General features: G+C 38.4%; 1 protein-coding gene across 3 annotated transcripts in view; it reads right to left on the bottom strand.

The window, feature by feature from the left end:
- MED12L (mediator complex subunit 12L) overlaps positions 1-23784 on the bottom strand; it is a 371061-nt gene that overhangs the window by 308613 nt on the left and 38664 nt on the right. For all 3 annotated transcript variants that reach the window (XM_077160783.1, XM_077160781.1, XM_077160782.1), the window contains exons 3-5: positions 18292-18396; positions 15229-15420; positions 10560-10719 (exon numbers count right to left, since the gene is read on the bottom strand). In XM_077160783.1, coding sequence (XP_077016898.1) covers positions 10560-10719; positions 15229-15420; positions 18292-18396 — 457 coding nt within the window. The remainder of the gene's footprint in view (positions 1-10559; positions 10720-15228; positions 15421-18291; positions 18397-23784) is intronic.

Genomic DNA, 23784 nt, shown 5'->3' with positions numbered 1-23784 from the left:
CAGTCATTCAAAAGCTTCCTAAAAAGAAAAGTCCAGGACCAGATGACTTCACATGTGAATTCTATTAAAATGTAAAATGGAATCAAAAAGGAAAAATATCAGATCCTAAAATGGAAAACAAACTGAAAAAAGAAACCTCACCACAGGGAGAAAGAATCATTTTAAGGTAAATGGGATAGATGAATTCTAAAATTAAAAAGAACTACAGGGCAGTACAACAGCGGCTCAGTGACAGAATTCTCACCTGCCAAACCAGAGACCCAGGTTCAATTCCCGGAGCCTGCCCATGCCAAAAAAAAAAAAAAAAGTACAAAAAAGTTTTCACACAGTTTTAATGTTTTCAGAAGTACTGGGTTGTAATTCTGAAGCTACTAAGTTTATAGCAGGATAAAGCAAATTAAGTAAACACATTTGTGTTTAAGAAATAATTTGGTTTTTCATGTAATAAAAATCAGATAAACATAAAACCAAAGAAATTAATTTAAAAATCTTTCATGTTGGGCAGTGCAACGGTAGCTCAGTGGCAGAATTCTCACCAGCCATGCTGGAAACCCAGGTTCGATTCCAAGTACCTTCCCACACAAAAAAAGGAAAGTGAAAAATCTTTCATGTTAAAGAAAAATGTTAATGATAAGTCAGAAGTAAGAATATAAAGTCGCCACACACATATACACATATATGTGTGTGTGTGTGTGCATATATATATACACACACGGGATCTAGAAGCCATGGCATCCCAGTGGCAATAAATGCACTCAGCATCCATTTCCTGCTTTCTAAATACCATTTACTAGAAAGAAGCAGAATTCCTTAAAGAAATGGCTAAAGCAAGGAAACTACAAGGTGAGCCAGCAAGCAAAGAGTCTCATGGCAAAGGGATACAAGAGAACCTTTCAGGTCTCCTGTTGGCCAAATATGAACAAACATCAAAAAGAAAAATGAGCATTCTTGATTATAAAATATTAAATAAATTATCCATAAGCCTATAATAACAAACAAAAATAAATTAAAAAAAAAAAAGAACAGGGAAACTCATTTTTTCTCCACTGAGGTACAATTACAACAATCCTTGCTCTGAAAATTGCTAATCAAAGGAAAATAATTTAGCATTTATCTTCCTTTTTAGAAGGAACTATAATTTATGACAGGTGATGAGAGGCCTCTGCTTTTTTTTTGCACACACACAAAAGAAATGCCAATATCTTGGACTCCCAGTAAAATAACCAATTTGGGCGAGCTTCAATGGATGCTGAACCTCTTGGATGAAAGATGACTGGGGAGCAGATTGTCCCAAGTGCCGAAGACTTACTCCACAAAACCCAATTCCTTTTATGGATAACTTCTTTTACTAGTCAGCCAGTTACCTCACCAATTAAAACCTATTTTTCACACCTAAGCAAAGCATGAGTTTAAATTAAGCTTGTACAAGCATTTCTGTCCAATCTTCAGGGTTATTTTCATAGTGAACAATGCAGATATTTCCTTTATGACAAACGAAGTATAAGCAACATTGCAAAAATGTCGATGCAATCCTGACTTGAAACTAAAACTTGTCTCTGGAACGAAGAAAGTTGGGATGCAATGTCTTCAAGGACCCAAACTGAAAGTAAGCTGGTTGGCTAAGATAAGAAACCAGACTGTCAATTATATGTTTAAAATGGTTTATTTTTTACAGTCCAAATGGCTCAGTGAATATGTCACGAATTAATTATCCGTTGTGGAAGCAGGGTAGCTGTCTCTTCTTTGTATTTTTTTGGGCGATAAGGAGGGTGGTTCCAAGGGTATATAGTCAACTAAGAAAAGTCTCATCTGACTCAAACCCCCAACCCCACAAAACCGGAGGTAGAACAGAGGAAACCACTTGGAGTAAACAGAGCAGCTCCCAGGACAGCGTAAGCACGAAGCATTTTGAGCTCCTTCTAATATGTATGCGCCACCCCGCACCCCATGCCTCAAAAAACATCTCATGGGAATAACAAGGGTAGGTGTAGTTCAGTGGCAGAATTCTTGCCTGCTGTGCGGGAGACCCGGGTTCGATTTCCGGCCCACACATTTCCCTACTTAGAAAAAAAAGTCAATAAATGGCGCTGCAATACAGGATAGTCACATGCAAAAAGAACGAAGCGTGACCTCCACAATACAGCATACGAAAAACAATAATAAACTCATGCCCGTGATAAATTTTCTCACTTCTGATCATACTAAGCACCCAAGTAATTTCTAGGCAGAATTACAGGTACTCATCTTGAAAGCAATTCCATCTCCCTACTGTTTCTAGAGCACCCTGCACTTTGCTTTTTACTGTGCCTGCTCCCCACAGCACCCAGGAGAACAGGGGCTCCGACCCTCCAGCAGCACCCATGCACAATAAGCCCTGCAGGCTGGACCTTTCTTCCTGGTTATGCCTGTTATCTCCAGAGGCCCAGACAGCCCATACATACATCCCACCAGCAGCCTCACTTCACAGGGGTGGAAAGGACAAAGACCTTCTAGTGAGATGGGGCTGGGTGTGAATCCAGCTCCATTTACAAAGACAAGTTACTTAACTTCTCTGACGCTCAGTTCCCTCACATGCGAAACAGAATAATTAAATCTACGTTGCCAGGCTGTTGTAATGATCAGAGATAATGGCTGTAAGGTTCACAGAACAATGCACAAACTCATCGATATATGCTGGTTGGCAGTAATGGTAGCTGTATAGTAGTTATAGAAGTAATATAACTAACACTGTTAATAGTTCACATGTGTGAGGCACTTACTGTGGGCCAGGTACTTTAAAGGTATTTACTCATTTCATGCTTAGAGGGTATTGTCATCACCCCCATTTTACAGATGAATAAACTGAGAGAGAGGATTAAAGCAATAATAATATTATTAATATTACAGAACCTAAGAATCCCATACTTCCCTACTGGTAACTGATCCTCAAGCTGAACTACAATCATGGCATCTGTACAAACAAGCCACACTACGTAATGACCACGTTTCTTAGCAGACACCAACCTCTGTCTGAAATGCCCTTCCCCACACCCCAACTCTCATCTCTCACTGTCTTCCTGGGAAAATGCCTCTTCTTCTAAACTATATTGAAGTCACTTCCTCTATGAATCTTTCTGAACATCCCAAGTTTCTTCAATAGCTTATTCCTTGGACTTCCTCTACATTTTATTCACTTCAGTGTTACCTCCTCCTTTCTTCTCCTAATATCTGGGATGCCCCCCATCCCAGTGTTAACACCCAGAGGCCAGTGCCTGCATCCTTCCCCTCTGTCCCTACTGACCAGCACAGTGCCCAAAGAAGACTTCAGAGCCTAGTCTGGATATTTCTGCTGAGGGGCTTTGGCACCCATTTGTACCTCAGTTTCCTCATCTGTGAAATGGAAATAAAGTATCCTCTGACAGAGTACCTGAATAATAAATGAGAAAATCTACAAAATAGACCTAGAGCACAGCAAACATTTACTAAGGAAAGGGGAAGGGTGCCACTGCATACCAGAGTAACCTTGGCACAGTGCCAGGCCCTGAACTCAGCAGGAGCCAATGGACCTCATACAAGCCAAAAAGAAACCTGTCCACTGGGCAAGGGGATAATGCATCCCTTAGGCTGAAAAGCTTAGTCCAGTAACTGAGATCCTTAACCCAGCACACATCGGACGAGCCCTTTCAACCTAGGAATGCAGTGAATACCATAATCCTGCTTACTGCAGGGCCTGGGGTTCCAAAGGCTTTCAAGAAGTGCTAACTGTTAGTTACATCAATAATGGAAGTATTCCAGTATCTGCTGATTCAGCAGTAAGATTCTTCATGGGGAAATGCCTACAAATAAATGTGCAAACCTCTGTGTTACTTACTATGAAGTCACGGTTCCTAACCTGTTCATTATATAACCTGAGGTGAGTTTTACTGTTTTTACTTTTAAGTATTAGCCAGCCTCTTTAAAATGTTGTTTATTCTCTGGTAAGCTCAAAACATTTAAGACAGCTAAACATTTTTGTCCTTTTAAAAACAAAACTTAATTCAACTCTAAAAAAATCTGAAACCAAATATGTATTATCTTGTCGCACCTTCCCTCGAGTCTGTAACCATTGATCGACAGCATTTTCTGAACATTGTCTCCCCCTAACCTCCTCTTTCCACCCCACCCACCGCCAGGTCCTGAAAGACTAAGAATTCAAACCTCTTCCTTCTAGCATCCTTAACTCACCTCTACTCCAAATCTCTGGTTTGGATTTGCCCAAGTCAATATTTCATCGCCCTCCTCGCAATTACACCGAAACTTCATCAGAAAGCCCAAGCCCATTCCTTTCCCTTTTAGGAACACGCTGTACGTCTTTGCTGGCTCCAAGATCCCCAGGGCAGCAACCCATTTCATCTACATTTTAGATCTGTAACTCTCTGCATAATGACAGTGAGGATCTCTGTGTTGCTATGTTTAAAGAATTTACACAACGGGGCCTGCTTCCTTGTTGCTGTTAGCCCACTTAACTATAGAAAAAACTCCCTTCATTAAAATCCAATAGCTGTGCTTTACAGTTCTGTTCCAACGCTGAATGTAGGAACTGAAAATAAAACATATGTTCCTATTACAAAGGAATAAAAGTCATTTCTACCGAAAACACTTTACAAATCCTAACAACAATCATCAAGACAACGGAAGTCATAAAACCAGCGCCAGAAAACAGTGGCACTCGATAGTCAATCCTGCCCCAAACGTGTTGATGATTTTTTTTCACTGTCAAAGCCAGTCCACAGAACCTATTACCACAAGTTACTCTTCTGAAGTGTATACATTTAATCCAATTCAATACATAGATATGTGTGTCCTTGCTTGGCTCTATTGCTTGCTTGGGGTGTGAAACTTGCTACATTATGGTTATGTCTAAAATGCTTCCAAATGTACTGTATAATTTGCTTAAAGAAGCTAAAGAAAGCACTGAAGACTAAGCAAAGAATAATAGGTATCAGATGTAACAGGGTGATGGCAAAGCAAGAACAGATATTTGAAAACATTTGCTTACTTCATTTCAAATGTAATGCTAACTTTGCATTAGAAGAAATACTGGGAATATAAAGAGAGGAACCAGGTATTTACATGGTCCCAGAGTGCCTGCCCCTAAATTCATTTCATTTAAAGGGGAAAGGGTAACTTAACAGTGAAGGAATCTGGTAGAGAGCACCTTAACCAAAGGATCAAATTATCACCACCTCTACTGGAAGAATATGATTTGGCGTGCTGAGACATTCACAACCTCAGTTCCGTGATATTCCCACCAGAAGTACATAACCAGACTCTAATTATGAGGAATCAGACAAATCCAAAGTAAGGGACATTTTATGAAATAACTGGCCAGTCTCTTTAAAAATATCAACGTCAAGAAAGGCTAATGAACTATTCCAGATTAAAGAAGACCACCAAGATAAGAAAACTAAAGGAAACACAGGTCCGAGGTTGAATCATAGATGAAAGGACAGGCATTTGGTGAGACTAAGGACTTAAAGCTACCCAGCCACTTAGCAGCCGAGCTCGGGACAAATAAAGCCCAAAGCTCTTCTGAAATGCTAGACCAAAATGGTCAGGGGTGAGCTCCTAAAATTCACATATTTTTAAAATATTTTTATTTTAGCCTAAAGTCTTTTTGTTTTTAGATCAGAACTAACATACTCTACCATGAGAAATAATCAAGTGGGCATTTGGCCTTCGTGGGTTTAACATTCGCAGCTTTAAATACACATGAATAAACTATAAAGACTCGTGAACTACAATACTATGTAAATAAACTGAGCTAAAAAATAGAATCATGTGGCCTGTGTAGGCGGAGAAAACACAGGCAGTGAGTGAGCCCGAGCAGCCATCCATGGCGACTGTGCATATAAAAATATTTGGTATGGGGAAGTGAGAGTAATTCCTCCCTCCCCCGAAAGCAACTGGTCATCCTGGTAAGGAAACTAATGGGAAAAGTAATGAATTCCAAGGAGTTTTCCACAATATTTTTTAGCCAGAAATTGGAGATACACTTCTCCCTGTATGGTAGGTGACATCATATGCTCCTGATGATACATTTATATATGGGATTTCTGAAACCTCTCAGTATATACTCTTTGCAAATAACGAGGGGCTATCAGATTTTTTATTTGTCTGAAAAATGAACATTTTCTAAGCTTCAGTTAGCAGGATCATTCCTATACCATCATTCTCTTTGGCATTTTTTTGTAAGAGTTAAAATCAGATTAAAGTGAAACCTCAAAGAAAACGCTGACAGGAACAAGTTACAAAAAAGAAATATGAAGAGAACATAAGGATTGGAGGAGTTGTCTCTCCACTGTAGCTGGTAAAACTGGAAGTTTCCAGGATTATGAATTGGAAAATAAAATATATACATGTTTCTACTTCACATAAGCACATACCACATAAATGCTTCAGGCCCAATTCTTCATTATTTTACCTTTAAAAGTATTAAACACCTACTATATGCCAGGTGCTTCTCTAAGCACAGAGATCAAGCACTGCACAAACGTGACAAAGTTTCTTATGGAGCATTCATTGTAGTTGGGAGTGGATGGGAAGAGATGATGAATAAATTTATATAAAATATGACATCAGACTGTGAGCCACTGATTGCCCACCAAGTGTGGAATGTTAATACATTAAGAATGTTTGTACTTTATGTTAATTGGGTGTTTTTTTTTAACATGGGCAGGCACCAGGAATCGAACCCAGGTCTCCAGCATGGCAGGTGAGTACTCTGCCTGCTGAGCCACTGTGGCCCACCCCGTTAACTGATTTTATTAATGAAAATTTTTTAAAAAACTGAAAATACCCAATATATATATATATATTATATAATTATAGAAAAATTATATTATATATATATATATATATATATATATATATATATATAAGACATCAGATGATACTAAGAGCACCAAAAAAACAAAGCAGCAAAAGGAGACAGAGTGATGGGAGATGGTGTTTTGGCTGGAATCGTTGAGAAGGCTTCTCTGAAGGAGTGCTATTTGAGTAGAATGCAGAAGAGGGAGCGCTACAGGGGCATCTGTGGGTGGGAGGGAAAGCAGCACCCATAGGCCAAAGCACCGAGGTCAGAAAGTGTGGGGGCCACAGGTGACAACTGGAGGACACACCTGAGTGAGATCAGGAAATCAACAACGGCACAGGCTGGGCCGGCACAGCAGCAAAGGAAGTAGGATAAATTGTCAGATTCTGGTTATATTTTAAAAGTAAAGCTGACATTGCTAAGGAGCTGAATGTAGAGTTTTGAGAGAAAGAAAACAGCCCAGGATGACAATATGGTTTCTGGCCTGACTGATACAGCACAAAGGAAGTTGGAGGAAGGAGTGAGTTTAGGGATGGCAAGAAATGGGATTTTGATTTTATATATATTAGGTTTCAAATGCCTATTAGTCACCAAAGGGAAGGTGGCTAGTAACCAACTGGGTGTCCAGGTTCTGGGGGAAAGTATTAATAAATGCAAAATATATTAAAAGGAAGAAATACATTTGCATGTGTGTGCAAAAAAGGCTAAAGGAAAGAAGTATCAAGAAGGAAAATACAGGTGGGAGGAATAAGAGAAAATTGAACATTTCATTGCATCTATTTCTGCACCATTCGTAAATTTTGTAATGAGAGTGTACTGCTTCAGTAATAAAGAGGGGCATTTCTTTTGTTTCCATGCCAAATAAAAGAATAAGTTTAGGAGGGGAAAAATTAAAGAGAAATACAGAGATAACGAAAATCTACAGTGAAAACCACTCAGAGACAAGTACTGCTAACTTCATAAAGCATTTCCTCCCAGTGTTCCCCAAAGACACTTAGGAATATAGCCAATGCAGTTTTTGTTTTTAAAATACAGTTCATTTGTAGGGTGCACGGGTGGTTCAGTGATAGAATGCTCACCTTCCATGCGGGAGACCTGGGTTCGACTGCCGGACCATGCACCCAGAGAAAAACACAGTTCATTTTTGTTTATTTGTACACACATTAGAGACTGCTGAATTCAAGGTGGCAGCCACAGAACTCAGAGTACTAATTTTTGTTTACGTTTTCATACTTTTAAAGTGGGTTCCACCCTCCAGGCCATCAGGGACCCCCATTCCCAACCGCTTTACCCTCCAGCTTACTGAACATTTCCACCCGTTCCTCAGAGCTCTGTAGTTAGGTTGCCCCTCATAAAATCATAAGCATTTTTCCATTTCATAAAAGAACTATCTGCACAACCAACCTTTAAATGGGCTGTTTATATATAATTCTCTATTCACTTTTCTAGTTTAGCATCATTTCTTTTCTAAGGCATATTTAAGCATTACCTCAAGGAGTCACCGTGTAGTCACCAAGAGAAGCAAAGACTGACTAAATATAGTTTCCTCTCAGTTCATTCAACAAATCCCGACCACAGGCCACAGCATTCCGGACACCCAGGATGTAGGGGTGAATAAGGCAAACCCCCTATATTTTAGCACAGGAGGGTGGGTCCAGGGAGGGGAGGAAGGCAATAGACACAAATATATTCTTAAAAAATAATTTTAGACTGTGAAAAGTGCTTTGAGCAAAACAACACAAGAGAACACAGCTGGGAGGAGAGGGGAGAAGGAATGCTTATTTACAAGCCAGGTGGCCGGAGAAAGCCTCCTGAGAAAAGGACATTTGAGCCAAAGCCTCCCTGAAGAGGAAGAGACATGCAAACATCGCAGGGAAGAGCAACCCACTTACAGGGAACAGCAAATGTAGAAGCACCGAAAGGGGACGAGTTGACCTGTTAAAGGGGAGAGAAGGAAGGCAGTATGGCTGGAACACAGAGACAGGAAAAAGGCTAAATCATGGATAGCCTGGCTGGCCATTGCAAGGAGTCTGGATCTGCATTCCAACAGCAATAAGAAATTACTGTAAAGTTATAAATAGGGTCATGATGTTGCCAGAAAAGGCTGTGGGTTCTTCTGCCCAAGGCACTCAATAACCAATTCCCGAGACACCAGGGCTTCAACGAGAGAGAGAGTTTACTAGACACGTAGTAGGAGAGCAGACGGCCTAACAGCCCAAAATCTATCTCCCTGAGTTTAGGTCGTTCAAGGTTTTTAAGGATTTTAGCAAGGGGAGCTAAGGTCATTTCCAATATCAAACTCAAAGCAGAAAAGGAGACAGTGTTATCATTATCATTTCAATAGAACATAAGCTGAAAGGAGGGGAGGCAGAGCTATCACTTACCTACTACAGGCGTAAACCAAAAGGAAGAAAGATAAGTTATCTTTTGATAACAGAATCTAGCTGATATGATTCACAAATGTCAGGGCCTCAGGCCAATGAATGACTGACTTTATTAACATTAGGGCCTCTGCCCTATAAGAAAATGACCAGATAAACGGTGTAACCACTCTCACAGTCACAAAGCCCAAGATAAAGGCTTTCACAGTCATTTTACATATCATATATATGTAAATTATATAGTTTAGGGATTGCAGGTACTCCCCTGTCAACTCCCATATTTCAGAAAGCAAAAAGGAGAGAGGAGGGCTGGGGCATAAATGAAATGAATCACAAAGAAAGATAGATGATAAAGATTGAGATGGTATAATCTAGGAATGCCTAGAGTGTATAATAATAGTGACTAAATGTACAAACTTAAAAAATGTTTGTGCATGAGGAAGAACAAAGGAATGTCATTACTGCAAGGTGCTGAAAATAGATGGTAATTAATATTTTAAAATTTCAACTTGTGTGTGAGACTAAAGCAAAAAATGTTTATTTGGTACAAAATTTATATTTTGACTAGTGCATCTCCTAATATAATTTATGTAGATAGTTGGTTGAACACCATAAGTACATGGAACCTTGGGTAGGACATGAGATTTTGTTGGTTTGTCCAGGTGATGCCCCGATGAATCCCAGAGTGATCTGATCAGTGAGGTGGAAAAGTATTTGCAAAGTCCCCTTCGGGGAATAGTGAGAAATGGGGGGAAAATTCAACCTCCCCAAGTTGAACTCTTGATATTCTCACAAGCAATGTGGACAACCAAAGCTACAGGCTGAGCCCCCAGTCTTGGGGTTTGTTCATATGAAACTTAACCCCACAAAGGATAGGTCAAAAAAAGGAGTATGATTCAGTAATCAAAATCATCCCTTAATCCTAATTTCTCAGTTCCAGTGATACAGGGATATGACCTGAATTAGGCTGAGAGACCACTCCGGCTCTTGTGTGGAGACAAGGACACAGGGCAGAGTAAAAGCAGAGATCAGTTCGAAGGCTCCCACTATATCCAGACAAGAGGTGATGGTGGTCTGACTCAACATTTCAGCAGCTGCAATGATGACAAGGGCTCAGATACAGGACATATTTTGAAGGTAATATCCATAGCACTTGGTGATGGTATCAGGATCCCGGGATCCTGAGTGAACAAGGACAAACTTCCCCAATCCACACCACAAATGACTCAGCCCGATCACGGGCCTCCTCAGGACTCACTAGGCTGGGCTGTGAACAGAGGAAGCCGGCAACAGGTATGTGCAGAATTAATAACGGAATGTAAAATACATTCTACTGCCTCACTCACCCAAATTAGGATCGGAAGCCTGACGTTTCTTAATTTTAGCTTCAGAAATAGCAGAATAATAGGCACAAGTCATCTTGATCAGCCACGTTGCTCGAACCATTGGCACTGAATATTTAGCTAAATATGCAAAAACATCCTCTTTTTTACTAAGGATAGGAACCTAAAAAGAAATAATATATTTATTATGATCATATGCTGTGTTCATCATGAGACAAACCTAAAGAAAGGAGAAGCAAAAAATGTTAAGTAAACATGTTAGCTGCTTACTATAAGAAAGTACACCACAGAGAGATTTTCAAACAGTGCATGCAGCTAAAAAATACATACATGGAACATTTTAAGCAAATTTTCATTAAGAAAAAAATGAAATCAAACCTGTTTGACACACTGATAAGAGAGTTTCATCTATTGTGCTTTCTTACTTATAAAAACAAATTATTTTCGAATTCAGATGTTGAAAGCTACTCATCAACAAATTAGGGGAAAATAATTTCATGACCATTCTCTAGAGAATTTATCTCAAAACTGGAAGAGACAGAGCAAAAGAAAAATTGTCCCTACTCTACATTTTATCAAGGAACACTTTTTAGATAAAGCTTTCTGACTTTAATGTTTCATAAGAATAACAATTTCCAGAAAGCTTCTAAAACTACCTTTAGGCCAAAATGATGGATCAGTGAATCTGTCTAACAAACACTGAGCTAGAAAAACATGGGTAATTAATTCACTGGTTGAAAGTAGGATTTGGGGCAGTTAATTATTCCTTCTAGACCACAAAGGTAAAGACTTAAAAATTTAGTAACCCAATGGACCTACTGAAAAGTTTGAAAGAGTTAAATTCAGTCTCCTAGAGTCCCTCATAAATATCCTAGGACCAGCGCTTCCACCTATGCAATCTATTCAACTTATGAATACAGAGAGAAACAGTGAACTAAGAGAACTTTAGCTGTGATGCGTCAGGATGGGAGCAGTGAGACCCACAGACAGGGACACACTGAACCACAGATGAGCACCCCTGTGCTCCATTCCGGGCCCTAGTCTGCTTGATTTACTGCAATGTTCCCGGGTCTTAGTTTATGAACTGTGGTAACAGCAAGCCAATCCACCCTATGGGTGGCTGTAAAGTAAATCAAAATTATGACTATTATTTTTTTATTATCAGATGCAAGGACTTCTCCCTGCCAACCAAAATGTTCATAAGACACGGACTTGGACTTGACCCTTTGCCTCTGAGGACCCAGGTTCCACAACCACTGACATCGAGAAACCTGGTCTCTCTGCCCCAAGCTCTTGTTGGCAAAATACATTTTGCATTGAAAATCTAGGCTTCAAACCAGCTCACTGATTCTTATAGGATTCATGACATTTTTTCTCTCAGTCATATCTTCATGTATACAGAGAATTTTACATCACGTTACAAATCTGACTATTCACACACACTTGGTACCGAGTATGATCCTGGAATTGAAAGATAAGTACTTTTTTAACATGGCCCCTTAGAGCAAGCTATGTCATCTGGTTCCTATCAAGGAAATATTAAGCTGTTCCAATGCTGAAGGAAAAGTTGTCTAGGTTGGACCTCGAGATGCAGTGTGTCCATATACTGTTTTTCTTTATTTGTTTGTTTTATTCTTTTTTGTGGAGAAGAAAAGAATTTATTCATGATTTGCAAGATCAGGCACTCAACGGAAAAATGACACCTGGTGCCCAAATACTGTATTTTATGAACTTAAAGACTTTTGATCAGCATCTGACTTGGGTGCTGATTTTAAAACGTACTCCCCACGTCAGAGGCAACTATATTGCGCAAATATAACTAAAACGGAGATAAAGTCACTTAGAACCAAACCTATAAGGCTTCCTCTTCCTGCAGACCATGGTGATACATTTTAACAGGAGACTTTCATGAATATGGAGCCTACAAGGCACATCCTTCATGGAGCATAAGGCTCTCGGTTTATTGACTATTTAAGCCAGGGACAGGAAAAGCATAGGCTTAAACGTTTAATCCAAGACCTGGGCTGGAACGTTCCTCTAGAACATATAGTATATCAGCAAGTTTTCAGCTATCTTTCATTCAAATTCTCCAAAAGGTGTCAAGATGATGGTTTAACAAAAGAGGCAAAGGCAGAGTAAAATTAGTGTTTCCAAAGAATCATTACTAGTAGATTTCTTCTGAACAGCAACGACAGAAGGGGGAAAATGAACACATGAAATGTTCACATGAAACAGCAAACAAACTGAGCCACAAGTCTTACTTTAACAAGGCAAACCTCTAGCTCACTGCTCCTAAGAGAACTGGTTTGACTCAAATCAAGGCCTTAAGAATTCAGAAGAATAACATATATAAGGGAACTTATTTAATTAAGGAAGAAGACATATATTGACGGTTTTGTTAAGTCTGTAATTTTTGACAATTCAGGGAGGGGAAATGTTTACACAAACTAAATAACGTATGACTTCCTTAATGATAGATTGCATTTTCAGTGAAGACATCATCTGACTCAAACTTGTAACCTATGCAATCACTTAGCAGCTGCTTGGTTTCTAAATCAAGCTAGAGCTGCATCTAAATACCAGAAGAAAACTAAGACAACTAGCACGTGTGGTTTTCCATCCACAAAACGGTTGCCCTCCTATCACCTTCCACTCTCGGTGCAGAGTGCATTAAGCATCTCCTGTCTGCTAAGCAGGGATGGAGGCAAATGAAATCCCACAGAACACAGTAATCAAAGACACTCAAAGTGAAAACACGAGGCCTAGTGAACAGTTCAAAATATAGAAAGATATCCCTAGAGATAAGAAGTCTCCATCTTCTAAATCCCAGCTATGAGCATGATTAAATTAAAAGGCTCTTCACGGATCATTGCTGACCTCTCTGTGGCTAAATACTTGGAGCACTATGGAGTTCTACTGCAACAACAACAACCAAAAAACAGGTCAGAAACCTGATCCATCCCATACAGGAAACTATTTTGAATTCTAGATCAGAGCTGGAAGACGACCTAGGATCTTAGCAGGAAAAAAAAAATCAAGGTTTTGTGCCCTATTAGATGACACAGAAGAACACAAGAAATTTTAAGAGTTATTTAAGCTTTTTTATATGAAGAACATGCAGAGACTGCAATCTTTTACACAACAGTAAAGGAGCTCTTGCTACCTCAAGAAGATGATATGCTAAGTAGAGGGAAGGAACACTTGAAATGCCCAAGAAATAAATACTTTAAGCTATATTCAGTGGTTTTATAAAGAAAATATCTTTACCTTTGCAAAGAATGAATGTCAGGGTTTTTACCTAAGGAACACCTGACTTGCCAGAGGCAGCTCTAAATAAGGAAAGAACAACTGCTAATATACATCACCATAAATTCAGCTCCTTCCTAAAAGATGAGCCACCACCACATCTCTAAAGGAAGAGCACCGATTCCTCACCAGTATCTATTTTCAGGAAGCATCTAAAAAATGCATTCTAAGGACTTGTAAAAAAGGAAAAATAAAAAAACAAAAACATCAGGCTGGCTACATGGGAGTTGAGCATGGACGAAAGCCATCAAATGCTGAAGCGCACCCTTTAACTTCTATGGCCCTCAGATAGAATTTCTAGTCCACGGAGGAACCACAAAGTAAACAGTCACCACTGGGCGGGGGGTGTGGAAATGCTATACGGAGCCTGTGTTGAGACAGTTCAATTTTTAAGCTGAAAGTTGGGCTTTTTAAGGATTTCAGGTGCCTTTAAACCCTGACATATATTAGCAGTAACACAATGCTATGGCATAAGCCAAAATAAAGCCAAAGTAAGTTTATAAGCACAATTTTCAGAGAACTGATTCAGAAAACAAACAAGCAAATACCCAAAGGAGCCCTCTCCTAAACTGGTCCTATGCCAAGCTGGTTACTGAAAACTGAATATAAGGAATAAAAGATGGGCTTTCCTAAAACTAAGGGGTTTCAGAGGAGAAAAAAAAACCTGTATGATTATTTGAAAAGTGTGCAAAGTCAGATCAACACTAAAGTTTCTAGCTTCTTACATAAATCTCAAAGGACATAAATCTCAAAGGACATTTTATTTTGCAAACAAAATAAACAAAATAATCCAAAGATTACACAATTGCTGAAACTGTTTATCATATCCCATTTCAGGAAAATAATCTAAGGTATAGGTTTTTTAAACAATCTTTTCCTCCCAAAAATACTGGAAGCTATCAATAAGCCTGCCCACTTCATTTAAAACTTTTTCAAAGATAAAGCACACACAAAATCAATCTTTATCTCGTTTGGGTAGGAACAAGAACTATCTTGAAGCATGAAGATGGTTACTTTGAAAGACAAGAAATAACCTCAAAGCAAGGATCTCTTTAACATATCTCAGGCTTCCAGGCCTAAGAAAACTGAAAATGTAACAGAAAAAAAATGACAACTTATTGCCTATTCTTGATTTGAAAACTTTCTCTCCCTAATGTCCACACAAACTGCTTCCTGTATGGAATGTTTAGGTTTCATCTTAGCCACCATATGCAATCAAAATAAAGGAGAAAACAGCATATATGCAGAACACATCCAGGGAAGTATAGGAGAGGACTGGGGAAAAGAAATGCATATTGAAAATTACCTCAAACATCTTTACTTTTATAAGATCATACTATAAAACAATGTAAGAAATATTTAATACCTTTTTTGCCAAAATAGCAAGTGGTTTATTTCCTGCTAAATCAGAGAACCAACTATGAATTGCACTCTGGGATCGAGCAGTAACCAGCCAGTAATTATCTTTAGCATTAACTTGTGGTTTCTTCTTTAAAGTGTCCTGGAAAGTGTTAAGCTTTAGTTTCTCAGCTAAAATGCTGCTAAAATAAGCTCCAATCTGTGGAAATAAGAGGGGGGGGGGGGGGGAAAGGAAAAGCTTAAAGACAATAAGCAAATATCTTAGTAATGCATATTAATATTTTATCTTTATTATTTGAATTGAAAATCATCATATAGCCCATCAAACAATGGTAATTTAAGACCTTGAAACCAAGAGTTGTGATTTCCTTATATTAACGTGATACCTAACTCACAATTACCTTTGTTCCATTATTAACAAGTTGTTCGAGGAAAAAAGAAGACCCTTTGAGAATCTCTGATGAAATTAATTATATCCTGAATAAATTTCAAGAGAATGAGTTCTGCTTTAATCTTCAGCTGTATTTTTCTCCCTTTTCATATTACACATTCATTTGGAGAGAATATTTGCCTGAGAGCTGTCGCACACAAGAGTAGAAAACCTAGTAATCACACAGTAATCGTTCTTTGTCTTGTTTCATCTTAATAGCACATATTTTTGGAAAGGAAACTGTATTTATCCTCACTACTTTTAAAAAGATTCTAGAGAAATTCAATTTATTTAAATGGCAAATTACAAAAGGTTCAATTAAATTAGTTATTCAACATTTTTGATTGGGCTGCCAATTTCATAAGTACAAGCATTTCAAGAGAAAGCCAATATTACCTGTTCTGAATGGGGCAAAGTGGCATAGGGAACTTCTGTGAATTACTGTGTCATTTTCAAATTAACCAAATTAAAATATGGAGAAGGGATGGAGAGAGAGACAGAAACAAAGGCCCAAAAAAGAAAAGATGGGTAGGATAAGAATGAAATCTAAAAATTAAGGGAATATATAGAAAACCTGCTAGAATTGTCAAGAATCCTGTGAAAACATCACATTCCATACCCTGGGAATTCTTTAATAATTTGAAATTATAAGCAATTTCTAATAAATACTCCAAAAAAAGCTTTAACAGTAACAGCCATGATTAAAATAAAATATCTACTTTGTTGAAGCAAAAGAAGAATCATCACTACAGTTAATGCTCATGAGTCAATAAAGAATTATCCTATAAGCTGGAACACAGTTCTAAGAAACTAGCCAAGTTTATCTACCTGGGTGAAAAGCTGGTACAATTTTTTTTTTTTTAATGAGAACTGGCATTCCTTAATTATTATTTGTGCATAATTTTTTTTAAGTCTGTTTTGGTGTCTTAGTGTTACAGAGTAATAAAAATAAGAATAATTAGAAAAAGAAAACTAGTCTGATGTTTTTTTTGGTAAACTAACAACTTAACTGCATTTTTAAAGCAAATGTTTATAGAATGTCCACACAGAGAATAAAGTACAAACTATTAAGCAAAACTAGTTGTTAGGAATCAAGTAGCCAATGGTAATCAAGTGTTTAATTTTATATTTCTCAACTGATATTTGATCAGTTACATATTTAAACAGCATCTTATTCGTAATTCTGTATGAGCTTTTTAATCACAACAAAGGTATAAAATTTTTTAAAAAGAAAAAAATATTTTATAATTAGTTTCTTCTATGTACTTAATAACAGCAATGGAATATGGTGATACTGCCAATATGTTTTAATTTCTGCTAATAAATCTCACGAACACATGCAAAGTTAAAATTCCTGAGAAAACAAGAGTGTAAAACCTCCCATTACAGCTCCAACAAAAGCGATCATAAAATACAATTTTACTGTAACAGTTTTATATTCACATTTTCCAAAACCAAAAAATATATATATAAAAGTAAAGATGCATATTCTCGAGTCCTCAATGCCTACACCTCCAAGTAACCACTTTGATTAGTTTCTTGTGTATCAATCCAGTATTTATATAAATACACATGAGCAAACACAAATGTATTACTTTTCTCGCTTTCTTGTACATATAGTTCATTATACTCAGCAAATGGCTGAGAACTTTTGTATTTAGTACATGGACGGCTACTTTATTCATTTTATAAACATATAATGTACTGTATGATTTCCACACTTTATTTAATCTGTCCTCTGTTATGGACACTTCGAGTTTGATCCAATACTCCACTATTACAAATCACATTAAAAGTACTACCCTTTACATCTGTTATTTCACACATGTGCAGGTAGAGCTTTAGGATAAATTTTAAAAATTTGAATTGTTGAATCACAAGATGCATGTTTTTGTGATTTTAATAAGTATTGCCAAATTGCCCTCTATGAAGTTTACAACCACTTCCTCAAACAAGGTACAAGAGATAAGGTATAATTTAAAACTTGTTTCCATTAATTCAAAGCTATTTTCAAAATAATTCATATGAAAAGAAGCTTGAGGACTACACTATGTTTCATGTATTACACATTTCTAAGGTCAAATTCCCCCTCCAGAAAGCTTTTAATTTGACAAATCCTCACAGGAAAGGTGGCAGCAGAATTGCAATGGGCGTTATTTTCATTTATTCAGTTATTTCAATTGGCATAAAACTGAGAACACTTTGGCAGGTGATATCTAAAGACATGGAGCATTCAGACCACTGAACAAGGAATAACTTCTGGGAGCTGTATGTTCAGGCATGACCATGCTGTCTTTACAAATAACCACAAGAAAATGTCAACATACTAATTGTTCTACACTAGAAGCTTCAATTATAACATGAATGATAAAATATTATCCATGAATTATTATTAATATGAATATCTTAGCCACAAGGGAGAGCATTTAGATTAAAATAGACTGAAGACAAGACATCCACATACTACGTACGATTCCTGATTGGCGACTGGGACAAGACAGCTATGCAGGACATCTGGGGGTTATTTAGAATATAGATTGTGGCTTCAATAATACTAATTTATCCATGTTGAACATCTATCAAAGGGATCACATACACACACTTTCTCAGACATTTTAAGAAAAATGCCATTAGTGTTACCTTTGATGGGTTGATGACAATATTTCTGGCTGAACCATGTTCATCTCCAGTGAAGGCCGGCTGATTGTTAAAGCCTTGCTTTACATTCACCGCAGTGAGCTCATCCTGTTCAAAAGAAGGTATTAGTTAACCAGAAGGACAGAAAAGCTTCAACTTAATCCGGCATGTTGCAGCCTAAGTAATGCCCAACTGTAGAAGAAAATCGTTGAAGGCACACCAAGTCAAAGAAAACAGAAATGGAAGCTCAAAATCCAATATATAGGGTGGTATGACAGTGGCCTGGTGGCAGAATTCTCTCATGCCATGCTGGAGACCTGGGTTCGATTCCTGGAGCCTGCCCATGCAAAAAAAAAAAAAAATATATATATATATATATATATACTCAGATCTCTAGAAGTATCCTGCAGTTTTTAAGAAATGTAGAGACTAGAAGACGACGTTTACTCCATGAGGAAACAGATAAATCTTGAATAGTTTAGACATCCTACAAGACAAGGTCGCTTCGAGAGGTCAAACAGGTGGGAGCAGGGGAAGGAGACTGTTCCAAGGATTACAGAAATATTACCATCAAATACCATACAAGAACCTTGACTGGACCTTGCATTGCAGGGGATGGGAGGACAGCAATAAAATACACTTTGGGAACAGTTCAGGACACATTAATGTAGATTAGTATCTGGTAACATCAAAAATTATTAATTTTCTCTGACGTGATAATTATGCTTTGATTATATAATAGAATGTCTTTATTCTTAAATGCTACTTTCTGAGTTATTCAGGGCTATAATATGTAAAGAAAGATAAAGTAAATGTGGCAAAGTGTAACAACTGTTAACTCTGGGTGCAGGATATATGGGTGTTCACTATACTATTCAACTTTTCTGTGTTTGAAAATTTTCCAACTAGTAAGGAGGGAAAAGGAAAAAAAAAAGAGCAAAAAAATCTCAAAGAAACATGAAATCATAGACTTGTTAAACTAGAATTGCTTCTAGAGCCTATAGACTGACCCTCCCTTCCTCCCTGTAATATCCCTATGCTATGTTCAGGAAACTGTCTCACCATATCGAGTTAAAGACAGAAAATAACAGTTCCTAGGCACGAGCTTTGTCATTACAGCAACACAACACTGACCCACCACTGGGGGAAAGTTTAGAGACTGCACAGTTCTTTCGTACATTTTGATTTACTTAATCTTTACAACTCCAGGTAGATGGCAGGCACGTATCATCACACCTACCTTACATATGAGAACAGTGAAGCTCAACATGCTCGCTAAGCCGGGACAATAACTGGATAAAGCCAGCACTGAAATCCTGTCTTCTAAACTCTACACTAGAAAAAGAAATCTCCATGATGGCCACACCACCAGAGAACACATGCCACACAAAAATCTGGTCTAAAAATATATAACTATAATTCCAACTCTCCTTAAAAAGATCTTTAGGACAGGTATTAGAAAACTATATTTTTCAAGGTCACAACACATCAAAAATAGACCATAGCTTTAACAAAAAAACAAAAAAACTTGCCCTACCCAGTTTATCAGTGAGTTATGGAACAAAATCAGAGTTCCTGAAGTACAGAAGTGAACAAAAGAGGGAAAGTTTTGAGTCAAAAAAGCTACACCACAGTACTGCAGTACCTTCTGCTCTCCTCACTCCAAGCCAAGAAACGGTCATAGTGACAGCCGGAGTTACGGCAGCCAAAGAGCAAGTATGAGAACGCACACTTATTCTTCATCAATGATCGCTGCAATTTTAAAATGAAAAAAAAAATCGATTGATCAAAATCACTGCTATGATTCAACAGGAAGCCTCAGGACAAAATGGTTTATGATATGTAAGCATATGACCAAAGCCTTAAAAAGCTTACCTTGGCCGAGGACCGAGGTCTCCTGGAGAGGTGCCATGGAACTCTACTTAATTGTGTGTGCTCACTAATGCCTTGGAGGGCCAGTGCTTGGCAGGCTTTCAGAGGACCCTGCTTTAGGAAATTCAGCTCTACGGTAATCATGTCTCCTCCAAGCACACAAGGTCACTGAGATCATGATGTGCGTATCAAAAGACATCTCAAACTGCTGTCACATTTTCAAATTAATTATTATTTGAAAACCTAGAGCAAACCTATATAACGCGTATTTTAAGTCAGAAAGGTTTCAGCCAACTTAAATAAAGTGAGTGTGCTAACGAAATTTCTGTAGTCTCAGAGCCTAAAAATAAAAGGGCACAATGGGCTCATGAAAAGAGTAGGAAGAGAGAACTGAATTTCTATCTTTGATTTATCAAGCGTGTTACAAGAAACATTAACTGAGTAACAGTGTATGTTTTTACTAAAAATACGTGCTGGTTTAATCAAGAGGAAATGTATGAGGCTTTCAGGAGCAGTTAGTTTCATTTAGTCCTGCTTCATTTTCTATTCTAAACTAACCCCGACGTGGTGGCTAAACTGTATTTGACTGCTAACCACTGACCTGGTGAGAAATGTCCTACACAGGTGCGCACATACACACGTACACAGAATCCCAAGAAAAAGAAAACATCACCATGGTTACACGTCTGTCCACGTCAGAGTCTCCTCAAAGTAGGATTCACACAGGCACTGTTGGGTGTCTAATTATTTTTTCTAATTATAGTTCTAATTATTTTTTCCTAATCCTGCATTCTAAGTTTCAGAAAGATACATCCAGAATCTGTCCACTCACCACCGCCACCACCACTCTGGCCGTTCAGGGCCACCATTACCTGCTCAGGTACAAATGGCAATGGCTCCTAACTGGTTTCCCCAGCACTTCTAGTCTTACCCCCAAAAGGCTGTTTCTAACACAGCTGCCAGAAAGAGCCTTTTAAAACTAATGTGAGATAGGTATCTCGCCAATTAACACCACAAATACAAATAAGTTCTTGTATGAACCACTTCAAAGGTATGAATCTTGTATAAAGAGTCAACAATAGAGAGGTAGGGGGAGAAAACTACTATTGCATGCTTTGGTCTGTACTTTAACAGGAAGACATCAAAAATACCACATCAATACCAGGGGTAAATAATTGAGGGGGGACACAAGAGTTAAGGGTACTTTGGAATTTTCTCTTTGGTGAGGGTCTATCTGTTATTTTTTTCTTTGGAGCAAAGATCATTGTCTAAAGTTGAGAGCGATGATGATTATACAGCTAAGCGAGGACACTGTAGGACATGGACTGTTTAATTTGGGGCATTATCCATGATCCCCCATGGACAGAGGTGGCGGAAGAGTACAGTGACTGAGTAGCAGAAGGCAAACTGTGGTGTATACGTGCGATGGAATTACGACTACTGAGCAGCAGAAGGCAAACTGTGGTGTATAGGTACGATGGAATTCGGTGCAGCTACAGAAAGGAACAAAGTCGTGGGGCATGCAATGGAGTAAATGAACCTTGAGAACGTTATGTTGTACAAAAGAAGCCAGATACGAAAGGATAAATAATCGTCTGGTCTCTTTTAGAAAATACTTAGAAGAAAATTGGGAACTAGATTGTAAGCTCTTATAGCAGTCACACTTATTCCTGAGATTTACATGTTATTTCTAGATTCTGAGGTATTCTGCTGTATGTGTATAACCTGCTATTTCCCTGGAACTTTGGGTACCTGTATGACACCTCAGACTCAAAGTTGGAGCTCTGAAAGTCAGCATTGCTACATACAACACTGCTGAAGAGACCGAAAATGAGATCAGGCTTCAATCAGATATAAGAAAGACGATGATCTGGTTGAGACTAAGGTAAATCAGAATGCAGGGTAAAGGATGATATTCTCTGTATTCTACAACCTCACCTACTCAATGTGACCAAAGGAAGATAGATCTTTCTCAAAACCCAAATTTTCTGTAGCACACAATCTAACTCAACCTGTCTGGGCAGCTCATTTAAACCACCAAGACACACGGAGCCCAGAATGGGAACAAGGGCTTGTGATTCTATATCACTTAATGTGACATCAGAGAGTATGCTGGGCAGATAATTAAAAAGTACTGGCAAAGTCCCTTGAGGGACTGGAGAAAAAATACAGAACCATTAAATTTTCCCACCTGGGAAGCCCCTGATACTCTCTCAAACACTAGGGACTCCCAGGTTAATAGGCCAAGCCCTTGATCTTGAGGCTTCACCTTTATGAAACTTATCTCTGTAGCCAAGAAGCTTAACACACCTATGATTACGACTAAGAGTTACTCCCAGAGACCGACCCTCTTTTGTTGCTCAGAAATGGCCTCTCTCTCTAACTCCAACTCTGCAAGTAAAATCATTACCCTCCTCCTACGTGGGACATGAAAGTCTCCTGGCAACGTGGGATATGACTCCCAGGGATGAGTCTGACCCTGGCACCATTTCCTGACCAAAATGGGGAAAATTGTTACAAAATAAGGTATCAGTGGCTAAGAGAGTTCAAACTGAGTTGAGAGGCTATTTTGGAGGCTACTCTTAGGCAAGCTTCAGCTAGATACTGCTAATGACCATGGTTTCCCTAACCTCAACATCATTCCTGTTTAACACTAAAGAATACCCAGGGCTCTGAGAGGCTACAAAAGTTGTATGCACTAATTTACTTTTCAGAAACATAAAACCTTCAGATGGTTTCTGGCCCAGATAAATCCTGAAACTCAGAAGGGCCAGTCTCTCCAAGAACATCAACCAGTTCCATTCCCCATCCCATACTGTCGACTCCCCTTTCCAACATGAAAAAAAATTAGAAAGGCATAACCCAAATATCCCTAAAGACTGACAGCAGGATCAAAGAAGAAGGAAAGATTATAACAGTAGTTAGGATTTATCAAATGAGTATGACTACTGAATCATCATACTGATATTTTAGTCTCCAGTGTCTTGGAGCAGCCAGAAGGAAAAATCTGAAATTGTAGAATTCATCTCAGAATTTTTTTCTTCCAAGAAATGACAAACTTTGAAATCTGTCCTATAACTACTTGTTAAAATGTACTTTGAAATGTATTGCTTTCGTGTATATATATTTCACAATAAAAAAAATCTTTTAAAAAGGGAATATATTTTGTATACTCACTGTTCTGGTTTGCTAGCTGCCAGAATGCAACATACCAGAAACAGAATGACTTTTAAACAGGGGAATTTAATAAGTTGCTAGGGTATAGTTTTAAGGCCGAAAAAATGTCACAATTAAAACAAGTATATAGAAATGTCCAATAGAAGGCATCCAGGGAAAGATACTTTGGTTCAAGAAGGCCAATGAAGTTCAAGGTTTCTCTCTCAAGTGGAAGGGTACATGGTGAACAAAGTCAGAGTTTCTCTCTCATTTGGAAAGGCACATGGTGAAAACGGTCAGGGTTCCTCTCTCATCCGGAAGGGCACACACCAAACAAGGCATCATCTGCTGGCTTCTTCTGCTGGCTTCCTGTTTCATGAAGCTCCCTGAGAGGCATTTTCTTTCTTCCTCTCCAAAGGTTGCTGGCTGGTGGACTCTGCTTCTCGTGGCTATGTCATTCTGCTCTGC

Source organism: Tamandua tetradactyla, chromosome 5 (genome assembly GCF_023851605.1).
Source record: "Tamandua tetradactyla isolate mTamTet1 chromosome 5, mTamTet1.pri, whole genome shotgun sequence".
NCBI lineage: Eukaryota > Metazoa > Chordata > Mammalia > Pilosa > Myrmecophagidae > Tamandua > Tamandua tetradactyla.
The sequence above is the reverse complement of the archived record's forward strand: the minus strand, read 5'-3'. Positions and strand labels throughout refer to the sequence as shown.